At 38.2% G+C, this 22,205-nt stretch overlaps 4 protein-coding genes across 4 annotated transcripts; 2 read left to right on the forward strand and 2 right to left on the reverse strand.

The window, feature by feature from the left end:
* Window positions 1-424: 424 nt before the first annotated feature.
* psmb8a (proteasome 20S subunit beta 8A) lies at window positions 425-5,349 on the reverse strand. The gene is made up of 6 exons (XM_061741399.1): window positions 5,077-5,349; window positions 4,675-4,816; window positions 4,392-4,503; window positions 3,784-3,913; window positions 1,948-2,152; window positions 425-743 (listed from the first exon to the last, which is right to left on the reverse strand). Exons 1-6 carry the CDS (start codon window positions 5,224-5,226, stop codon window positions 655-657), a joined length of 828 nt encoding a protein of 275 aa, XP_061597383.1. The 5' UTR covers window positions 5,227-5,349; the 3' UTR covers window positions 425-654.
* A 1,181-nt stretch (window positions 5,350-6,530) lies between these two features.
* Window positions 6,531-10,153, reverse strand: psmb13a (proteasome 20S subunit beta 13a). Its single transcript, XM_061741400.1, has 8 exons — window positions 9,897-10,153; window positions 9,539-9,626; window positions 8,888-8,985; window positions 8,367-8,507; window positions 8,138-8,253; window positions 7,867-7,925; window positions 7,479-7,630; window positions 6,531-6,884 (listed from the first exon to the last, which is right to left on the reverse strand). Exons 1-8 carry the CDS (start codon window positions 9,956-9,958, stop codon window positions 6,773-6,775), a joined length of 828 nt encoding a protein of 275 aa, XP_061597384.1. The 5' UTR covers window positions 9,959-10,153; the 3' UTR covers window positions 6,531-6,772.
* Window positions 9,787-13,347, forward strand: psmb12 (proteasome 20S subunit beta 12). The gene is made up of 6 exons (XM_061741401.1): window positions 9,787-10,099; window positions 10,517-10,587; window positions 11,506-11,637; window positions 11,881-12,010; window positions 12,089-12,233; window positions 12,961-13,347. The coding sequence occupies exons 1-6, from the start codon at window positions 10,052-10,054 to the stop codon at window positions 13,086-13,088; spliced, it is 654 nt and encodes a 217-aa protein (XP_061597385.1). The 5' UTR covers window positions 9,787-10,051; the 3' UTR covers window positions 13,089-13,347.
* Window positions 13,348-15,801: 2,454 nt separating this feature from the next.
* Window positions 15,802-21,112, forward strand: psmb9a (proteasome 20S subunit beta 9a). The gene is made up of 6 exons (XM_061741402.1): window positions 15,802-16,077; window positions 16,174-16,241; window positions 16,392-16,523; window positions 18,041-18,170; window positions 20,566-20,707; window positions 20,851-21,112. The coding sequence occupies exons 1-6, from the start codon at window positions 16,027-16,029 to the stop codon at window positions 20,976-20,978; spliced, it is 651 nt and encodes a 216-aa protein (XP_061597386.1). The 5' UTR covers window positions 15,802-16,026; the 3' UTR covers window positions 20,979-21,112.
* The last annotated feature ends 1,093 nt before the right edge of the window (window positions 21,113-22,205 follow it).

The raw sequence follows: 22,205 nt of genomic DNA on the forward strand, positions 1-22,205 counted from the left end.
AGTAACTAAAAGAGATTTTGAGCAAATAGCTGTCAAATGTTTGGACTCACTTTAAATGAGAGGGCGGGGGATGAGGTGAAGATGGTTAGTAAAGGATCACCAGCCTGGATCTGAGACCAGACTGTAAATCTCTATTTGAGCTGACGTGTAACAGGTGAACTGTCCAGTTAACCTCGTCAGTGCGTTAAACCAGTGATATAATCACATATTTCTAAACCAAAATATATTTATTCTAACGTCTACCATGGAGAAATGTAGTTACTTTATAGTCACTATTTTCTATTATACAAAAGAAAATAACTTTATTTACTTCAGTTTCATGAAATTATATCCATAATCAAAAAAGCAGTTAAGTTTGTATTTAACTCTGTATCACATGATGACATTATGGATCGGTTCACGTTAATTATCACAGAACAGGATGTTGAGTTAAAAAGGATTTATTTGAAACTGTGGTGTTAAGAGGGCCATTTCATTTTTATCTTGCTATTACGTAAACAAATCTATACTTAACCATGTAAAAATGTACATGAACTGCAATTTCAACATGCTTTATTTTAATATTAAAATTCAGTTAAGAACCATCAACCATAAGAAGTTTATTGGAACATCTGTGTGTTAACAGTGAGTATTACAGTAATCTGGATTCAGGACTCAGAACATCCCCGCTCTGTAACGGTGGATCAGCTCAGAGACGTCTTCCTGACACACTTTTATCCAGCCGTCCTCCTGCATGTGGTACACTGCAAAAACATGACAGGAAAAAACAATACATGAATCAACGTGGAAGATGAATTAATGTTCTAAGATTTGGATGTGTGTGTGTGTGTGTGTGTGTGTGTGTGTGTGTGTGTGTAAGATTCAACTATTTCCTGCAGCAGACAGGTAATCTTTAAAATAAGGGGAAAAACGTAATTGTTAATGTAAATGCCACAAGGGTCTGACTGGCAGCTGATTTTTTATTTCAGCTTTAAGTTGTTTTTATTTTTTAATCAAGAAAACATTTTGGTTAAAGGGAACGGGAAATAAAATCACTTTTCTGTGCTTGACAAACAAACTAGTTTTTTTTGTGTAATTAACAAAAACATTAATTTTAGCTGGGTACTGTTACATCACAGAATCACAGACCCTCTACAACATGAGATCTTTTATTTCGAACCTAAGCACAAAAAAATAAATAAATAAAAAAAGAGGAACAATAAATCAATAACATAAAAAAGAACAATAATAATCACTAAATAATAAATGTACCATGGTAAACAAAGTAGACGAGAATTAATAAATATAATAGCAAATGTGTTTGAAAAAGGAGTAGGAGGAGTAAAAAACTTATGAACTCCTACTCCTTGAACTCAATACTATTTTGGATACCTATGTTGGACCCTCGTTATTAAATACGAAAGAAAAGAAAAAACTTGACATAATTAAAAATTGCACAAATTAATAGTATGAATTTTATAAATATAAAGTATTCAGCTACCTCATCTTAGATCCACCCAACTTTACAACATACTGAATTACCTGTACCACTGAAGTGGGTGGTGCAAATCTATAAGACTGATTTCATAAAAGACACAACCAAGGGAAGTGGAGATGAAGCTGAGAAGACTGGTAAACTGCACGTCCTGAAACCAGCTGCTATGAACTGTAAGGATGTGGTTGGAAAGGGAGCTTTTGTACTTTATGAGATTCTGGCCAAAGGATGTAGTGTACATTTTTACATCTTTAGAACACTTTTAAATTTATAAACAACTTTATTGTGGGATACAATTGTATTTATTTGTAATTCACTTATTATTGAAAAAGAAATTATTAAAAAGAAAACATGATTTCAGTTAGAGTGGAGGTCCGGTTTGGTCAGGACAGCAAAATACTGAATGAGATATATAATGTTTTAGTCAGAAGAATTTTATGATAAAAAAGTGAATAAGAAACCGGTGTACTCACTGTTTACCAGTCCACCAGAGTAGGCGTCTCTGTGTGTAGCGTGAGCGATGGCCCGGCGGCCGAGCTCATACGCCTCCTCTGCTGTCATGTCTTCCCTGTAGCCGCTGTCCACCACTCCGTAGGCGTAGCTGTTCCCGCAGCCGGTAGAAAACATGCGACCTGACAGACGCGTCCCGTTGTCATCCACATAGTACAGACCAGGACCCTGGGGAGCACAGAGATGAGAACTGGTCTGTAAATGGTCTCACTGTTTCACAGAGAAGCCACGGTTTCTCATTTATTTCGAAATACAACACACTGTTTTCTTTTTTTTATAAATACTTAGGGCCAATCCCAATACACCCCGTACTTTCTACCACGAGTCCTCACTCACTACCAATTCATCCTCAAAATGAAGCCACAGGCGTAGGACCCTTGTAATCTTCCCTAGGGATTGGGACACCAATTGTTACATCACTGCGTGGTTTACGTTCGGGTACGTAAGCGACTGCGTAGTTACGTTTGCACATACGTCACACCATATCAGGAAGCCCAGATCTAGAAGCTGTTTTAATTTCCGCTGTAGCGCTGTTAATATGCCACTTTATCAAGTTTTAATATTTTTTCAGGCGTAAAAGTAACCGTTAAGATCCCCAACCTGGGCTCAGTTTATCCAAATAACGCCTGTTAAGAAATTAGCTCCGATGTTTTTGGGGGATGAGAAGAGCCGCGGCTCGGGAGCTGATTTATGGTTCTGCGTTACACCAACGCAGAGCCTACGGCGTAGGCTCTGCGTTGGTGTAACGCAGAACCATAAATCAGTCTTTATTCTGGTGAGATCTGAAAAGACTTCGCAACAACGGGCAAGCGAGTGATTATGTACATTCACTGAGTGAATATTATGAAAGTAAAATATATATTTCTCGCTAGAAATGTAATCAAAATGCATTTTTATGCAGAAACTAACTCAAAATATTGATTTAGATTTTTTTGATTCAGTCTGCAAATGATGACGTAAAGCATTCTGGGAAATTTTTCTGGCCCTCGGTCGCGAAGTCAGCATCTGAAAACCCTAGCTGTGAAGGGGTTGATTCATACACCCTACCCCTCGTTATGTCCACTAGCCCTAGGTGAAAAGAGGAATTGGGACACCACTACCCTCACGGGAACGCGCAAAATTTAGGGGTAGGGCTGAAAAGTAAGGCTAGGGGGTGTATTGGGACTGGCCCTTATACTCCCTCCTTTCTTTGACCTGGTTTTATTTTTTTTTTATTCCCTTACAGTGTTTATTCTACTATTTTTATTATTTCTAAAATGCATCGTAATTTTATTCTGCAGTTTATCTCTGAGGAAGAATCTGAGAATCTGAATCTGAATAATATATTCACTGTAACATGAAATGAACGGATCTGAAGTATAAATGTCTATTGTATTTTGTCTTCAGAACTGTTTACCTGACTCTGGAGAAATTACACCATAATCCAAGATTTATAATTTGGAAGTTTGGGATGGTTTTTGAATTGTATACCTTCACATCAATTTATCAGTAGGTTCTAGTTTTAAGGATTTCTTCTGGAAATGTTCACAGTTTCTAAATTGTTTGTACTATTATTGGGAGTTTCTTAAAATTAATGTCACCTGCTGAATATAGAAACTGTTAATTTAGCACTTTTTAACATCACATTATTATTTATGCAGCTCCAGGCATAAACTAATTGGGTTTCTGTAGCATAAATAACATCTACTTTACGCTATAATTTATTCAGTCAAATTTAAACAGCAACACAATAATGATATTTCAAGTTTTGATCAACGTGAATGTTGAAACAAACGAAACAAAAACAGTCCCACTTTTACCTCTTTGTCCCATCCACAGATCATGCTCCCCATGGAGAGACCCATCCCTCTGTAACCCAGCATCATGTTACACAAGAGCTTTGAGGCAGCGGCCACAGAGATCCGGTGGTTGTTCCTCAGCCTGTACAGCCTGCAGGACATCAGAATAAAAGAAGATTCCACTTAGATCATGAGCAAAAACACAGTCACGTCAAATGTAAAGCAGCTGGAATAATAGTGAGACATGTATCACCTTTCTCTCTTTTAAATATGTTTCTTCTAATTAATGTGTTATTTTAAGTTGTAGACATGTAATTCCTATATTAAGAACATATTTTCAAAAAAATTTTCCAAGCCTTTCCTCTTTGTACGATTGCTCAAGGACCATCTTGATTTATTTGCTATTGGGTTTGGAACCTAGAGTGGTTGAGGTAACGGAGGGAATGTGGAGTTCAGTGTCTTGGTAAAGAACAATAATCCCATGATGCACTTGTGTTTTACAGAAATTCTTGGATCTCAGGTAAGATTTCAGATTAAAATAGATGTAATTATTTCAATATCTGTGTGTTTGTGTGTTAGGAGCAGAGACTGGAAATTGAATTTTAAGACTTTAACACAGCAGGACAGACCTGCACTCTTTGGCCAGGAGTCTCTCCCAGTACTGGCAGTCTGCAGCGCTGCCCGACATGGTGCCCAGCAGGTACGGGTTGATCTCTATCACCTTGTTGACATTGTTGGAAGCTGCAGAGCCAAGACACATTTAAGAAAAGAATATATTTTTATCACCAAAACCACATACTGAAAGACTTTCCAAGCTGAAGAAGTTATTTGGCTTTGATTTGTTGATCATTTGAAGTCCTTTATTCTAAGAATGGATGGGCAGGAAAACACTCTCCACTGATTCATGTTTACCTAAATAACGTCCAGCTGAAGCTCTGGAGTCCACAGCCACAATAACTCCATGTCTGAACTTGAAGGCCAGAGTCGTGGTTCCATGGTTCAGATCGATACAAACTCCTCCGTCACGGTTACAGGACCCGATGAACCCTGAAGGCTGTAAGGGAAACGCAAAGAATCATGTCAACTTTTACAACAAACAGTCAGTTAAAAAGAAAATAAGAGTGTGATATTTAAGGTTATCTAATACAGTAACTCAAAGTTGCAATAATGAGGTTTTCTTTGGTGCCAACGCTTCCCACCGCAGAGACGCGTAAAACGACTCCAGACCACGCCGCGTCCCGGTGCCAGGTTTACAAGTTAAGAAACAGTAGCTCATTTCCATCACAAATCCTGATGAAATTGGAGTTTACTTACCTCCTCGCCCAGTGGGACAGCAAATTCCTGAATTTTTGTCCCAAAGCTGTAGTGGTTTGGTCGGTCGATGAGATGCGTCTGTCTTGCACTAAACATCTGACCCATGAGTTCAGAATAAGGTTTAAAACCGATAACTTCAGCAAGTGCCATTACTTCACCTGTGGTACAAAAACACTATATTCCGATTATATGATGCAGGTTTTAAACTGTACAAAACGACGACGTCTACGGTCTACAGTGCCGAGGATTATTTCCTCATACGTGACATAGAATCCGAAAGTGAAAGGATTTTATAAACTGTATTGTTGCCTTTTTTTAAATATCTTACAACAATGTACATTTTATCAGCAGCAATAAAGCGACAAGGAGCTATAAACTATCTGCGACACAAAAAGGTTTTAATGAGAATGTTTAAATAAAACCAAATCAATTTTAAATGTAACGCTTTAATAAATAAAGTCGTGTCAGACTCACAAACCAATAGAAGAGACTTTTAAAGATTTCATCATCAGTTTCTAGGCAGAAATGTGGCCATCAGGTTTCAGTAACCCACTGAAAAAAACCCTGAAAAAAAAACAAATATATATGTGTATATGAAAAAATAAAGATAGAAATATTAAGATAGAAATAACAACAACACAAATGTCACTAATGTTACATCTTTAATGTGATCTGAAAACAAATCCAGAGGGAAAAAAATTAAATACTTGGAAGTATTTCAAAGATCTTAAGCACTGAATCTACCATGAAGCACTTTTAAAAACATAATCAATAAGTGGGAAGGTGGCAACACATGGGTGGGGTTCCTTCTCTTGATCTCAACCAAGAGGATTTGTAAAGACAAGTGGAGAGTTGAATAGATCACAATAACAAGATGTTTTGGCACATAACCTTCTGTCCTCTTGAAGACATTGAAAATAAAGAGGAAATTTTGCATTACGATATGACAATATACATGGTATTTAACCAAAACAAGGCTTCAGAAAAGAAGAAAAAAGATTTTTGAGTGGTCCAGTCAGTGCCCAGACCTCAATCCCATCAAAAACCTCAGGAATTATCTAAAAAGAGAAGAGAGGATCGCTGACTTTCCTTCAGCGCAAGGAAGAATAGAGGATGAAATTCCAGACTGGATGTATGATGTTAACCTAGACTTATTCACAAAGAGCTGATATTGCAATAAAAGCAAAAGGTCAAACTTATGTTGTTGTTGGTTTTATTATTATTATTATGATATTCCAAATAATTCAATCACTCTTTTTCCTCTGAATTTCAGATGATGAAACCTGTAGTTTAATTTAGGTGTGTAAACTTTTTGTGCATATTGGAGAGTGAAAATTATTTGTTGTTCAAACTTTTCAGAGTCACGCTTCTTTTATTAAAGTACTTTATATGAGGTGATGGCTGTAGTCAACATCTGAGTATGTAATGAGAGGACTAAATAAAAACAAGGCAGCATGAGTGTGTTTATAAAGAGGATTTTAATAGTTTTTCATAATCTTCATTCAATATTGTGACTCATGCAGTGTTACAGTATCATTACAGTAAATTATTCTACAAAACAGGGATGGAAACAGAAACGGTAGTGACAATGTTTTAAAAAGATGTCTGAGATGTTGCACAACCACATTTGAACGCTATCAAATTTAACAAACTTCCTTTTATTGCAGGGTTTTGCGGCGTTAGTATGCATTTAGGTTCATGCTGAATCCATCTGCTGCACAGTCTCGTGTACAACCTCAAGCTTCAAGGGGACAACTTTCTCCGTCAGAATCGGCGTCGTACCTGGACGATACTTGTATTTCAGTTTTCTGAAAGAAAGAAAGGTTTTTTTTTTAATTCAAAGATCTCAGATTGTATTTCTTTTAACATTTCACTGAAGCCAAACACCTCCCAGTCATAGGAGGTGCTTGAACCTGTTAGATCAATGAAACATAATACTTGATGTGTAAATCTGATGCCAACAACTTTACTAATAGTAGAAGAAAGTTTTTTTCAAGTACATAAACATTAAACTGGTCGTTTCTGTTGTTCACATGATACTAAAATACCTTATGGGGAAGTAACTCCCAATTCTGATGCAGCTGTACTTAACATTCCCACATTGTACAGCTGTCTGAGCAATATACACCATAAATAGCTTGAACATAATAGTTTGCCATTTATAGTAAGTATTAAGCAGTCCAAACATAACAGTTTGATCAAAAACCAAAGGTGGAAAACATTAAGTTGTTGCTGTTGTGCAGTAGTTTGTGTCATTAAAATACAAACTGTGACCAAGACCTGACAACAACAGTCCTCAAGAATGAACTCCTCACCGAAGGGAAATCTGATCTCCATAAATTAATCAATTTCCTTTAAGATTCTGTCTCAGGAGTCGATCAACCAGAGGGATGCAGTCGTACCTGCTGTCTTTGTACTGTGACTCCTGGTAGGGCCTGATGTAGTCAACGCCTTTCCTGGTGATGACACAGATGTCGATGTTGTTGCCTGAGCCGAGGTCGCTCATGATGCCTGCGTGGATGGAAGCTCGCACCAGCTCCTTCGCCTCCTCCAGCTGAGACAGAAGACAGAAACCAGGCATGCAGAACATAAATGACAGGACAAAGGGAGCCATCACTTTTAACATCCAAATAAGTGAGTGCACTGGCAGTTTAAAAAATTAAATAAACCACTGTATCGCCACACTGCATTTACCCAATTAAAGATGCTTGAAAATTAAAACATGTTGTGGTAAAAAGAAACAAAATAAAAATCAATTACAGTTTCACTACCTATAAAGCAGTGTTTTACCTCTAAGTCAGGTTTGAACCCATCTTCTAAAATCCCGAGAGCAGCCAGATCACCAGATCCTGTATTAACACAAAATAAAGTAATCTGAAACACTAGCTGGACTGATAGAAGATGAAATACTTACCTGCAGCATATTACAGTAATAATGTCATTTATTTCCACATAAAGTCTGCAGGTTTTCTAAAAGTAAAAAAAAAAAAAGGATCACAGATGTACTTTCAGGAGAAGTCAACACACTGATGGTCTTATCTAACAGATTTATGTCATTTACCCATCGCAAGGTATGGAACCTTATTTACACTCCCATATGGCCCCACTGTGTACAGGTGGTTCCCAGTGCAGTCCACTCCTCCCAGGATGAGACTGGCACCAATTTGGCCGTGATACCTGCATGCAAATACGTAATTAGTGATACATTTCTTATACTGAAGAAATGGCCGTTGTCTTGATGTTTAACACGTTTAAATCTAGATACGTGTGCATTTGTGCACAGCACTGACCTGTACAGCATATCCTGCAGTATGTTGACAGCCATGACGACGCGAGGGTTCCTGCCACTGTTCAGCGAGAAGATGGCGAGGTTGGATGAAAGAAGGTCGGTGGTTTTCTCTGTGTCTGCTGCTGTTCCTGCTCCACAGCAACTGGAGACACGATGGGAAAAAAACTAAAAGTAAGTACAGTATAAATGTTCAGCAAGCCAGAAAGAGAAATATTAAAGGAAAAGACAGAGGTAAAATATTAACTTCTCTCTAGGGCTTTTTTTTTTTGTAAGTCTGTCTTTTAAAAAAAAAAATTGTCTAAATGTTGCCATGTTCAAAGTGTCAAAACCTATATCAAATCTATACCTACTTCTTCCTGTGTCAGACCACAGGATATCACATCTGTCTCTGGGCCTAAGGCAGGGGGTTTATATTTAAAAATATGACAAAGAAGTGCTGTGCGTGAAGCAAAAACCACTGGAAACATACTATGTGATGTTATTCCACTTTTGTGTTTTCGGGGTAAAACTTAGGAAACTTACTAGATATTTGGAGAAATGTAATGGATCTTAGCACACATCTTGTCGGCCACGACTTCACCGGAGGTGGCTCTTGTGTCGGCCCCCAGCACCACCCCATCCTACAGAAACACATTCAAATCAGGAACATTAGTAGCTCAGTTTATGGATTACTATTGTGTGCCTGACAAGTACTAAAACAACAACTCCATGAAGTCAAACCTTCATTCTAGGGCAGCTATTTTTTTATTTCTGCTGGGCCGGCGCTAAACTCACACTGCATGAATGAATACTGATGTGGGGTCATCTGATAGGGAAGACACATGCAGTGCCTTCACAATGTGGAGCTACTAAAAAGACCTCACAAATCTGTTTTCATATTTTTCAACTTGAACCGGTGCCATTCTCCACTACCAATAATTTCCAGATGATACATCATTTCATGCAACTCCTTGCTTCTCATCTTGGCATCTGTGTAAATAATAACAGTAGGCATTTCAAACTATCTTAAGTAACATCATGGGATATTTGTCACACTTGTTTTATTGCACTGTGGCAAAGCAACTAATGTGTGCACAAGAGGGAACCTTTACAAACACACCTTTTCTCTTGTAAAAGGGTGATTTTGTGATTTAGGTATAATTAATAAAGGGACATGTAATATGTTCTGCTCACCTTGAACACCAGTCCAGCTATGGTGGTGCCTGTTTTCAGAGGTTTGGGAGTTTGAACTCCGTCCAAAAGACCCTCTAATGCAGCATTTCTTCATGGGGGTGGAGATGGAGAGACGAGGCAGGGGTCAGCAGGTGGGGGGATAAAAACTCATCATCACATGTCATGATTATAGAAACCGTGTACTCAACATGATCAGATTTTTTTAGACCAATAAACAAGCACAAAGAAAACTACTTTCACTTTTGACAGATGCCGTTGAAAACTCTGTTTGACCGAGAGTTTTATTTCTGTTCACTCTTAACTGACGCGGACTTTTAATCAACGGGCATTAAAAGAAAATCAGAAAGAGACTTCATACCTCGGTGCGTTTTCAAAACTGAATCCAGCTGCCGGAATTTCGAGGACATTTGCCAGAGCCATCGTGGATGTTTGTGCGTCTCTGCGCGTCTCTGCGCCTGAGGTCGCTGTTTGGAGCGTCACGTCTGTTTCCCTTCTTTCGATTTTGGAGAGAAAATGGAGAAACACTACACAGACTCTCAAGTCAAAGGAGTCAGCACAGGGGTGAGTTCGTCCGGATAAGTTCACTTATCACAACATATTTTTACGTACGAATGCAGCACAGAGTTTACAAGGTGTGGAATTATCGATAGCCTATTACCCGTGAACAGGTGATGGAAAAAAAAAAAACTAAAAACTTTTAAGTGGCTTATTCCGTGTGTGCCATTATAAGTGAAACGTGAATATGTGAGCTTGCGTAATTTACATACTATATTTTTATCCAAAAAAAAGCCTGAATTCGCTTTCGTTTTCAAAATTGGTTCCAGTAAAACACATCCCTCACCAGAACTCTAAATCCCAGAATTCATAGCGGTACACGGTCTTCTGAGCGAACAGGAAATCATATTAAATTGTGTTTGTAATGCTCAATGCTGCTGTTGCAGGTTGAAAATATAATATGAATACCTCTCTCTTCCTCAGACCACCATCCTGGCTGCTATTTTTGATGGAGGGGTTGTGATTGGATCAGATTCAAGAGCTTCAATTGGAGGGTAAGGGTGTCCTGATGAATAAATGATACTAATTTTACTGATATTTACTCACATGAAAAATTGCTTGATTGATTTGAATTCACTCACTGAATCACTTAATTGAATTCCTTGAATTCAATGAATGAATGCATTACCAATTTCAAAACAGCTGGGACACTGGAAAGTGAAAATCTAAGCTGAAGGTAATGATTTGTAAATCACATACACTCATATTTTATTCGCAGAACAGAGAAAATCAAATAATAGAGGTCTTAAAAACATCATTATATAATATTGAATTTGATGCCAACATCTCAAAGAATTTGGAACAAGATGATTGAGTTTTAGCAACAAAATCTTTTCTTGTTGACTGATATAGTTCAATAGCCCAACAGTCCTGAGTTGTCTTTGTAGTAATTTTTGTTTCATGATGCACCAAATAAAAGCAGGCCAGTCCAGCTCCTGAACCTGTCTAATATGAAATCATGCTTTTGTATGCTTTTTTTTGCATTGTAGAGTTTTAACCTGCATTAATCAGTGGGAGGGCCACCGTGTTCGTAGACTGTGATTTCTGCAAGCCATGCAGTGATTTCGGTTAAAGAATCATGCACTGAGTTTCTGAGATTTGCATATTAATTGTATTCTGTTTTTTATAAGCCGTTCTTTTAGAAGCGAGGTTTCATATGAATAAATGAAATGAATAATTAATATGAATGCAGTTGGTTGCCCATCACATGTTTTGTCGGAGGGTAACTTACAGTAGAATCTCAAAGACTTACAATTTGATATTTGGGTGTAGAGATGCTCCTCCAGAACTACAACACCTGCTGTTAACAAGAAATGCAGTCCCTCCTCCTTTACTATTACCGCACTATTACCACATTAGAGATTAAAAATCCACCTGCTGTACATTAAGTATGTTATATCTGCCTTGTTCAGGGAATATGTATCTTCTAAAACCATCAACAAGGTGATCCAGGTCCATGACCGGATCTTCTGCTGCATCGCTGGTTCACTTGCAGACGCTCAGGCCGTCACCAAGGCTGCAAAGTTTCACCTGTCCTTCCACAGGTATGCAAACCAGGCATGTGTCCACACATATATATATAACTGACCAGTCATAACTTCTCATCCCACTTCACAGCGAAGTCATGACATAACATTAATATTTTTTTTCAGGACATTTCAGATTTCTTGATACTCTCATCTCACAGACGTACATTAAACACATGCTAATTTATGTCGGCTTTACAAATAAATATAAAAGATACTTAGTCTCTGTATCATACACTGCTCTTCTTTGATCTTCTGAAGTGTCCAGATGGAGAATCCTCCGCTGGTAATCGCAGCAGCGACGGTCCTGAAGGAACTGTGTTACAAAAACAAAGAGGAGCTGCAGGCCGGCTTCATCACTGCAGGCTGGGACAAGAAGAAGGGACCACAGGTAGGTAGCAGGGGACAGTGATTCAACCTCTCTGCTTGTACTTTAGCTTCACTGCTCATGTTCGTCATCTCTCTCCAGGTCTACGTGGTATCTCTGGGTGGGATGTTAATCAGTCAACCTGTTACTATCGGTGGCTCCGGCAGCACTTACATCTACGGCTACGTTGATGCTAAATATAAACCAAATATGACCAGAGAGGAATGCATGCAGTTCGCCACAAACGGTACGGTTTTAAATTACTCGCTTCATGAGCATAAATGTAAGTTTTGGCCTGTGTGCAGAGTTTGAAAATGGTCACTAATCCCTTCTTAGCAAAATATTATTGCACGGATAAAATATAAGCTGGAGATGCCTCAGTTGTCTTCATAATGACAGCTGAACCTGTAATTTATATTAATAAAACTACAAAAAGGAGGGTTCAGATTATTCTTAAAGAGAAGCAGACCATTTTCACAGTTTAGCGGGTAACATAAGATTATCCACATTTCTAAAACTACAAGACTGACATCTGGGCTCTTGTACTACAGAATATGATTTGTCTGTCAACAGGAGAGATTTAATTTCTCTTTAATAATTTAAATAAGGCCCACAGAAGCCAGTAATATTTAAGGACCATGTTCAGATATGTGTATGATACAGCTTCAACATGTATTTACTGATTTCTCATCTCTGATTTGTTAATTAACCGAATTACTTGCAAGATATGCCTCCAGGTGTTTCCTTTAATTACTTTAGAACTTTTCCAGTCTTTTCTTGCTCACGTCCAAACTTATGATCACTCTGATGGCATCAAATTCAAGATAAGCTCATATTTTTAATGAAATGGTCAAATGTCTCACATTCAACATTACTGCGATATTTCCTACAGTGAGGTTTTCAACTTTACTATGTGCTTCCTTCTCTTCACCCCTGATGTTACTCCTCTCTGTGTGTCATCCCTGTGTTTGCAGCTCTGGCTCTGGCAATGGGCAGGGACAACGTCAGCGGGGGCGTGGCTCACCTGGTGGTGATCACGGAAGCAGGCGTGGAGCATGTGGTCGTACCCGGCAACAAGCTGCCCAGGTTCCATGATGAGTGACAGGCCGTCACCTCTTGGCTTCAAGCTTATGGGGAAATGACAGAATCATTTTTCAGAATTAATAAACACACTTTTTAACATTTTTGTTGGTAACTTGGTTTAAATCAAACTGTTGCAACTGTCCATAAAGTTTTTCTCAGCCAAAAGTCCTTAAAAATCACCCTCTCTCATTTGTGTGTCTAAACAAAAGTTGTTTTCTTTTTCTTTACTTTTTTTTAAGCATGAGAAATTACAATAAATAACTTTAATTTTTCAAAAACTTGTTGTTCCTATCTGTCTTCATTATAGTTTATAATACACTTCAAAATATCTTATGATTTCTATAAATAATTGCTAGTTATACTTTAACCAGAAAATGATGTACGTTTCTGTTTACCTTCAGTTTATCTTTAGGATAAGTTTTTTGTTTTTTAATTTAGCAGCATACATTTATTAGGTAAGCACAGGTTAGATTGTCACATTGATAGTTTTCTTAAAAACTGCATGTTCTGTCTCAAATGGTAAGTTTGAGTATGTATCCAAATTAATCAATGAATAAACATTAGTTCACCAGCACCGAGTACCTTATACTAGTGGTTGGTAAACGGTAAAGTACTATTACCTCACCTCTTTTTTGGCCTCTCAAGTCATGTAGAGCACCAATTTGAGAACTTCATGAGTATTGAATCATTGTTTTATTAGTTTTTTATAAGCTTTCATTTCATAATGGTTAATTAGCAATTAGTCATTGATTCATTACCTAACATGTCACTAAGCAAATCAGGGGGATTTTATTGTAGTTCTTATTGTGAAGTGATAGCAGAGAGCCAAAGTATGGTGTCAAAACCTGCATCTTTATGGAAATAAAGCATCTAAAATAAATAAAGTATATTTTCTGAAGTGCTTTTACAAAAACCATAAAAACACCCTTATTTTACAAAATACCAAACATGCCAAACCATTTGTGTGTTACCAATTTTGTGCATGCCAAAAACATCATAACTTTTGAGTTGAAGGCAACATGGTAGGAAGAGATACTGCAGTTCCTGAACTGACCACTAGGACCTGTGCGCCCCAGTGGAGCTCTGTATGCCTCATTTCATCTCTGGCACCACTCTTCTGATGTTGCTTTCGTCACAAAAATTGAAATGAGAATGCTTTGACAGATCTGATAAGAAGTTGCTGTGGTAACTCCTCCATCAAGAGATGGATATAGCTGAAACATGTTTACTGTTTTTATTTGCTTTGATTTTATAGAGTAGCATAATCTAAGTCAGTAAAGTCAGTTTTAAACAGTTTCATGCATTAATTTAGTTGTTATAACTTTATATTTGTGGTAAAGTTTCCTCTGTGTACTTTTTCCTAACTGCACTATAACAGGATTGAAATAAAAAAGCTTAAAACCATCCAAAAACACACTTGATAAAGTAACAGTTATAAACACTTAAACGAGAGCAGTCCACGGTCCATTCTCAGATGAATTAATGTTTTGAGTTTATTTTACATCCAGTCAAACTGTGGATTTTTTTCAATATGCATTTGCCTGTTAGCCGAGCTGTGATGTCATCAAGAACACTGATGTTCCAATTGCAGAAAGACTGCTGTTCTTTTGTCCTCCAAAAAACATTATACGGAGTCATACTTGCCAAGTGTAAACCACGACGTAGACAAGTCTAGACTTAGCATTCTTGGAAATGAGAAAAGGCCAAGGTTTATATGCGCTTTTTTTAACTTTATTAGCATATCTTGCTATTCAAACACCAACAAGGTATACAAAAGTGTGGAACAGCACAAATAATGATGGAGTAATTTATAAAAAATATCTAGTACGAATAAGAAGTCATAGTATAGATAATGAAGGTAACAGTCATAATAATAATAATAATAATAATAATAATAATAACAATAATAAAGATGGGTAAGTAAATAAATAGAGAATAAAATAAATACATAAATAAATAAATAAAACAGGAGAATAAAACAGGTAAGAGGAATAGAATCAGATACTTAGAAAACAATAAGGAAAGGTCAAGACAGTTATAAATAAAAGGTTAGTCAGAGGATACAGGGCAAAACTTTTCATAGTTGATTAAAAATATATTGCTTTTTTTGTTGTTTACCAAATAGAGAGATTTAATGAGAGAATTTAATTCTAGTAGAAAAGGGGCACATTTAAGAGTAGCACCAGCAAATGTTTGTTTGTGAATAAAGAATTTAGCGAAAATAATGATAAAATTCAATAGGTGTTCAAAAGCACGATATTTAGGATAATCAAAGTAACAAATAATATCTTTAATGTTAAGTAAATGAACATATTTAGCAGCATTGAAAAAATGAAACTCAAGATCACTCCAGAATTTTTTGGATATGTCACAGTGAAAAAATAAGTCAAGATTTACATGCACTCTCCAGATAAACCTACAGGTGACGTCACAGTGTATTGTCCCGTTCGACACCGTATATTCAATAAATGGATGATATTTTCAAATTAGCTGAGATTTTTTTAAGGCAAGGAACTACATTTACAAATATGAGTGGTCAGTGGAGTAAAGGTGGTGTCTTTCTGTTCTCATGGATTGTGTATACCATTAGTTTTAAATAATAATAAAAAACACTCTTAAACATTTAAAAAAAATATTTCAATCTATTTACCGACTGATCGGTCAAATTGATTAACCTTTTTCGAATGATGTGACACACCATGTTGGACATCTCTGCCCTGCAGGGCTGAGTGTGACTGGTTTGCAGCTCGCCGAGGAGGAACAGTTAAACTTTCACTTTCGACACTATTCAGAAAAACATGGAGTCCATCTAATCTTTTATGCCAGGACCGTGTGGGCAAACCAAACACATCTAGATCTGATTTCGGGCAGTGAAATAGGTGTCCTGGTAAGAAGAGGCTCGACGGTTCGTTTCCAGACTCCAGCTGCGTGTTTTGTCGCAGTTTCGCAGTTTCACCATGCTGGGAGAAGCGGAGACGCAGTGGCAGTCCGAGGAGGTGAAAACGGGGGTAAGACAACCATTCGGTGCTTTTTCATGCTGTTCATCAAATTAAAGATACAAGGAGGATAATTCACCTCTGAATATGTGTTTTGTCCGTGTTTAGACAACAATTATTGCCATCGAGTATAATGGAGGAGTCGTGCTGGGGTCTGACTCCAGAGTATCTGCAGGGTGAGTTGGTGTGTCTGCATTCACTTGGTGGCCTGTTTACTCTGCATCATACCATGCTTGATGTTACCAAAGTCATTTCGGTTACTTATGTTTTCTTCTCCTTGCATTTCCAATTCTGCATCTTACTTTCCTCCGCGATCCTCCATCCAGGGAAGCAGTGGTGAACCGGGTGATGAACAAACTGTCTCCCCTTCATGACAAGATCTACTGTGCTCTGTCTGGATCTGCAGCAGATGCGCAGACCATCGCTGAGATAGTCAACTATCAGCTGGATGTCCACAGGTAAAATATACACCGACAGCAGACTGTCATGTATTTTTGTTCAAACAAGGTAACATTCATTTGAAAGAAACGGTTCAGCTTCTTTACAGCGAAAGACTCATCAAGGCTTTATTTACTTTTTTTTCCAACTGTCTGGATTTCTTTAACCATCACTACCTCACATGCCTCTAAACTGGGACTAGGCTACGAGGCTGCTGTTGAAATGTACATTTCTCCAGTTTGTGTAAAGTTTTTGAGTTGTGAATTTCAGTGGACATGAACTTAGTCTTGAGTTTAGAATAGGTTCAGTGGTACCTGTAGCCACTGACATGTTTTAAAAGGATATTTCATCTCAAATGTACAGTAATGTTCTTCAATTAATTGAAAGAAAACAGACTGGATCTCTGACCCCCTTTCCTTCAGAGAGACCCTGCCTCTCTAAGATGTTCTTTATACCCAATCACATCACTGACAGATGACTTATTAGCTGAACAACGTCCCTCTGTGCTTCTTTTCAGCACTTCTTATTTTAACAGATCTTTGTCATGTTCCAATATTTTTCCGATGCACAATTGTCATAAAATTCTGAATGAGGTAAAACTAAGTTTGTATATTGAATATTACTATTCAGAAACATTCACCACTTCAACTCTTATTGGTGATTTTGCATCAAATGGCATAATCAAATGGCTCTGTTGTCTGCATTAATACACAGATTCATTGCTTGTCCAGGCAGGATCCAAAATTAACAATTGCTGCTTTCAGTATGAAATAATGTACAAGAACCTGTCTAACCTATCTAACTTATACCAGACTAACACAAGGACATACAGTTACCAAAAAGGTTGTTTTTTTTTCTTCATCAATTTACGTACCAAATGCTGCAATGCTACATTTCTTTATTTCAAATGTCTTTTTATTGATTATTAGCAATATATTGACAGATATGGTCAAATTTTAACAGATTTTAACCCACGAACAAGTCCCCAGAGAGCATACACATCCACGAACTAAACTAAATTAAAATACATAAATAACAAACTAACACAAACTGGAAAAAGAGATACCTCAAATAAATAATGCCATTTCAGATAACCTGATGACAACAGAATATATTATCCACAAATATGTTTAAAAAAGAGATTAAATGAATGAATAAAATAAAATAGTCAATAAAATAAATTAAAAGATAAAAAATAGATTAATTAAATAAATAAAAATAATTTAAAAAAAAAGGGAGGGGGGGTACTCAGAGACAACTGTATTATATTCCTAATAAACAGTCAAGAAGGAATGCCAAACTTTATAAAATCTATTTTCAGAACCTCGGTACAGTAAATGTTATCTTTTCCAAGTCCATACACAACATAATATCCCTTAACCAGTGTGAATGTAAAGGGGGAGCTGGATCTTTCCACCTTAATAAGACAGCTCTCCTGGCAATTAATAATGGAAATGAAAGCATTCCTTGTTTGAAACATGGTATGCAATGATACATTATAGAATTATAGAATTTTAAATGTTATGTCTTGTGTTAGTATGGAGATAGGCGAGGACCCGCAGGTTCGTTCAGCTGCGTCTCTGGTGAGAAACATCTCGTACAAGTACAAGGAGGAGCTGTCAGCACATCTCATCGTAGCCGGCTGGGACAGACGAGATGGAGGACAGGTCAGTGATCAACAGCAGGAGGGGGGACAATCAAGCTTTAAATAAGAAATAATTTATGAAAGATATTGCTAAATCTGATAATAATTTTTTCTGTTATATTTACTCTGAGTGGGTGATAGGAATAATAGTTTGTGAGTAGACACCAGGTTCATAGATTCCCCATCAGTAACATGGACTGGCAGAATCGTCCTTATTGATTTTTAAGGTGATATGTGCATCATTTTCAGAACTAAGCTTCAAACTGAAAAATAAACAAGTGCACCAGGGTAACAGAAATTAAATATTAAACTAACAAAAATAAACAGTAATTTGGAGATCTTCTCTATTCAAAAATGTATTGCACCCAGGAAACTCAGAAACCCATCACAGGTGCTGTAGAGAAGCAACTTGACCTGCTGCAAAAAGTACAATGACTTCCAAAGTTTAAGAGCTGTAATAGTAAATGAATGATCACCCCGCTGCTCGTACCGGGAGCTGGAGACCTCTAGCAGCATTAAAACAGACGACCGGAGCGCTCCTCTGGGGCGGTGGATAGTTAGATGTTCAGATAAATAAGGTGGAGCAAGGCCATTAAGTACCATTAGTGTATTGATTTAAAACCATCACAGTAATAAACAAGGGGCCAGGGGAGAGTGTAAAGAGTTGGGGTGACGGCAGTGAATCTGGATGAACGCGTTAAAAGACAGGCAGCTGCATCTTACACCAGTTGCAGGTGATGGAGTGACGACTGTACAATACCAGTGTAAATGTAAATGGTTTTCTAGTAGTCAATTTGTGAGCTGATAAAAGCATGTATCGCCACCTCTTGCAGATCATAGCAGGACAAGAAGGGCTTCACTTTGGTTAAAGCATGAAGCTGGGAAAGGTTCGCTTTCACAACAGCATCAACTTGTTGGTCAAATTTAATTCTCTGTCAAAATTCACCCTTAAATTTTTCACTTTAAATATGAGGTACAGCAGAGTATGTTTTAAATTTTACATTCATTCAAATGAAGAAAGTTTTGGGATGGCCATTGATTTATATCAGCCAATCAAGAGTAGAGATGCACCGATCGATTGGCAACCGATTGGTATCGGCTGATAATGCCCTATCAGTTTTGATCGGCGTTTCTCAAAATCATAGTTCAAAGCAGGCCGATCCAATGACGTTTACAACAACAAACCTATACCTATACCTTCCTATACCTCAGACCGAGGTGTCCTCGCCGGTATGGGAGTTTTACAATGTCCGAATAGGACAACAAATTAGCAGTTTGCTAAGTGTGTGCAAAGGAAATACCCCGAGGGGGAATGTTACAAAATAATTTCAACACAACGAAGCTGATAAGACATTTGAAAGTTTCTCAAGTCAAGGACTATATAAAGAACAGGAGCGTGCAGCAACGCCACTAACTCACCTGTAACAGAGACCTATAAACGACAGCAGCAATAGCAAGAAAAATAAAGAACTACATCGTAAGATAATTAAATAATCAGCCGCTTTCTATTGTAGAAGACATTGGGTTTAAACGCGTCGTAAGCTGCTTTGATCCGTGGTACACGCTGCAGCGTCGTAAATATTTCACTGATGAACGTCCGCCGGAGTTTTACCAAACTATATACAGTCACATCCAAAGTTTTATGCAGGACAACAATCGTGTCAGTCGCTTCACGAGTGACAAGGAGTTCTAGTCTGAAGAGTTTTGCTTCACTCACAAGAGTTTCCTCCCACACGGTGGATGCTATCGCTAAAGCTTTTACAAAGCTTAATAATTTATAATTAATTTTTTATTTTAAGATGTAATTCCCTTTTCCACAGGAAAACTAAGGTTTATAGTTTACAACTTGTATCAACTTTTAGAGAGTGACATGTCTGCTGTTGTCTGTGTTGGTGACATGTTGTACATAATTATTACCACAGGAAAGCTGAAGCTAATAAGCTACACAAGTCTAAGTCATCTCTAAGAGTCTCTAGAAGGTGAAATATTGCCTCAGCCTGAAATAAAACGGACAATTCATGATACTTTCTCATCTCCTAATTTTTATACCTAATAATACAATGTCAGTGTTGTACATGAGACAACAATATTGACGGATTTGTGGATTTCACGCTGTGATCGGTGATCGGCAATATCGGGATCGGCAGATACTGATTTTGGTGATCGGAGATCGTTGATCGGCCCTCAAAATCCTGATTGGTGCATCTCTAATCAAAAGAGGTTTCACCATTTGGGAGCACTGGCATGAAGACCTGGAGGTCATTAGCATATAAATGAAAAGAAAGCTTATGCCAACAATAGAGCCTTGTGGCACACCAGGGGATAGGGGCAGTTGAGGACCTGTGCCCTTGGTAGACCTGCTCTACGTTGTTCACAAAGAATTTCAGGCTTGAGATTTTGTGCTCTTTGACGTCTAGGTGTTTGCCACCCTGAATGGGCTCCTGACCAGGCAACCTTTCGCCATCGGTGGTTCAGGCAGCTCATATGTTTACGGGTTTGTTGATGCCGAGTATCGCAGAGGAATGAGCAAGGAGGAGTGCCAGAAGTTTGTGGTTAACAGTAAGTTTATTCCTACATTCTTTCATTTGCTAAACTGAGAAATTACATGTTTATTTAGGCATCATATTGGATATTAGTCATTTCTCTAATGAAACTTACATTTCTCATCAATCAAACCTCTTGTTGTCCTCTCTTCCCTGCAGCCCTGTCTTTGGCAATGAACCGTGACGGCTCCAGTGGGGGCGTGGCCTACATGGTCACCATCGATGAACATAGCACGGACGAGAAGGTCATACTTGGAAACGACTTACCCACTTTCTTTGACCAGTGACACATTCGTTTCCCCCACAGCCACGCTGCCCTGTTTATTCCTGTCACTGCTGTCAACAGTCTACATTCATGAACTGTTAACATTGAATAAGTGAAGAATTACATCAATTTTAATAAAAGAAAACAAAAATGTTATTTGTCTTGAATTTCCAAAGTTATTTAAGGTATTTGAAGTTTAGTAAGATAGTAATAAATAAATTGTGAGAAAATAAATGGAGGTTAACTCAGTCTCAGCAGAGGCCTTTCTCTGTTACATGCATGTTCTCCCTGTGCCTTAAGCCGAGGACACACCAACCCGACGTCGCCCGCTGTTGGCTGACTGCTGTGTCGCCTCGTGTCGCCTGTGTCGGGCTGGGTCGGGCTCAAAAAGAAGCACTTGAACACACCGCAAAGACGGCGTATAGACGTGATCGCCAGGTCAACCTGCCGTCGTCCCGGGGAGAAACCTGCAGCTCTGTGGAGAATTACCGCTGGCTGAAATAAATCATTTAGGAAGATAAATGTTGGTTTAATAGATGAAATCTATTGTAGCTACGCCTGTTAAGAAATTTGCCCCGAAAATTTCGGGATTTCTGCCTGCCGGCTCCGGAGCTGATTTATGGTTCCGCGTTAAATCGACGCAGAGCCTACGGCGTAGGGTACAGCGTACGGGAAAGACGGGAAAGCAAGTGATTATATACATTCACTGAGTGAATATTATGAAAGTAAAATATATATTTCTCGCTAGAAATGTAATCAAAACGCATTTTTATGCAGAAACTAACTCAAAATATTGATTTTATTCACTTAAAAATAAGAAATGTCCGCCATGGTTTTTTTTTTTATTCAGTCTGCAAATGACAACGAAAAGCATTCTGGGAAATTCTCGGAACAGCCAATCACAGAGTGAGCTGTTTGACCAACCGCCGACACCGCTGAAAAGCTCCCGACGGGAGGCCGACCTGTGGCGACGTGCGGGACACACCGGGAAAACTAGGCCGACAGACGCGCACCGACGCTCATCGACGTCCCGACGGCCGACAGTCGGCTTGGTGTGTCAGGGCCTTTAAAGGGTTTTTCTGGGTATTCCTCAGTCAGAAAATGTGTCAGGTTACATGATGATTGTAAAACAGAAGTGGATGTGAGTGGGTGTGGTTGTTTGTGGCCCTGCAATGGATTAGTGACCTGTGCAATGAGCAGCCCTGATGTTGGCCTGAGAGCCACTCTCATAAGAAATGTTCTTCCTTAA

The sequence above is a fragment of the Cololabis saira genome, chromosome 15 (genome assembly GCF_033807715.1).
Source record: "Cololabis saira isolate AMF1-May2022 chromosome 15, fColSai1.1, whole genome shotgun sequence".
Lineage (NCBI taxonomy): Eukaryota > Metazoa > Chordata > Actinopteri > Beloniformes > Belonidae > Cololabis > Cololabis saira.

What these genes read in the sequence shown, in the direction of transcription:
- psmb8a (XM_061741399.1), bottom strand. Translation starts at nt 5,226, where the DNA reads ATGGCACTTGCTGAAGTTATCGGTTTTAAACCTTATTCTGAACTCATG. An exon ending in CTCCTGGCCAAAGAGTGCAG is followed by an intron (nt 3,914 to 4,391) that starts GTCTGTCCTGCT and finishes GATGTCCTGCAG; the next exon opens with GCTGTACAGGCTGAGGAACA. An exon ending in TCTGTGGATGGGACAAAGAG is followed by an intron (nt 2,153 to 3,783) that starts GTAAAAGTGGGA and finishes TGTGCTCCCCAG; the next exon opens with GGTCCTGGTCTGTACTATGT.
- psmb13a (XM_061741400.1), bottom strand. Translation starts at nt 9,958, where the DNA reads ATGGCTCTGGCAAATGTCCTCGAAATTCCGGCAGCTGGATTCAGTTTT. An exon ending in TACATTTCTCCAAATATCTA is followed by an intron (nt 8,508 to 8,887) that starts GTAAGTTTCCTA and finishes TCGTGTCTCCAG; the next exon opens with TTGCTGTGGAGCAGGAACAG. An exon ending in TCACAGTACAAAGACAGCAG is followed by an intron (nt 6,885 to 7,478) that starts GTACGACTGCAT and finishes TCTTTCTTTCAG; the next exon opens with AAAACTGAAATACAAGTATC.
- psmb12 (XM_061741401.1), top strand. Translation starts at nt 10,052, where the DNA reads ATGGAGAAACACTACACAGACTCTCAAGTCAAAGGAGTCAGCACAGGG. An exon ending in TTTCACCTGTCCTTCCACAG is followed by an intron (nt 11,638 to 11,880) that starts GTATGCAAACCA and finishes GATCTTCTGAAG; the next exon opens with TGTCCAGATGGAGAATCCTC. An exon ending in ACAAGAAGAAGGGACCACAG is followed by an intron (nt 12,011 to 12,088) that starts GTAGGTAGCAGG and finishes ATCTCTCTCCAG; the next exon opens with GTCTACGTGGTATCTCTGGG.
- psmb9a (XM_061741402.1), top strand. Translation starts at nt 16,027, where the DNA reads ATGCTGGGAGAAGCGGAGACGCAGTGGCAGTCCGAGGAGGTGAAAACG. An exon ending in TATCAGCTGGATGTCCACAG is followed by an intron (nt 16,524 to 18,040) that starts GTAAAATATACA and finishes GTCTTGTGTTAG; the next exon opens with TATGGAGATAGGCGAGGACC. An exon ending in CCAGAAGTTTGTGGTTAACA is followed by an intron (nt 20,708 to 20,850) that starts GTAAGTTTATTC and finishes TCTTCCCTGCAG; the next exon opens with CCCTGTCTTTGGCAATGAAC.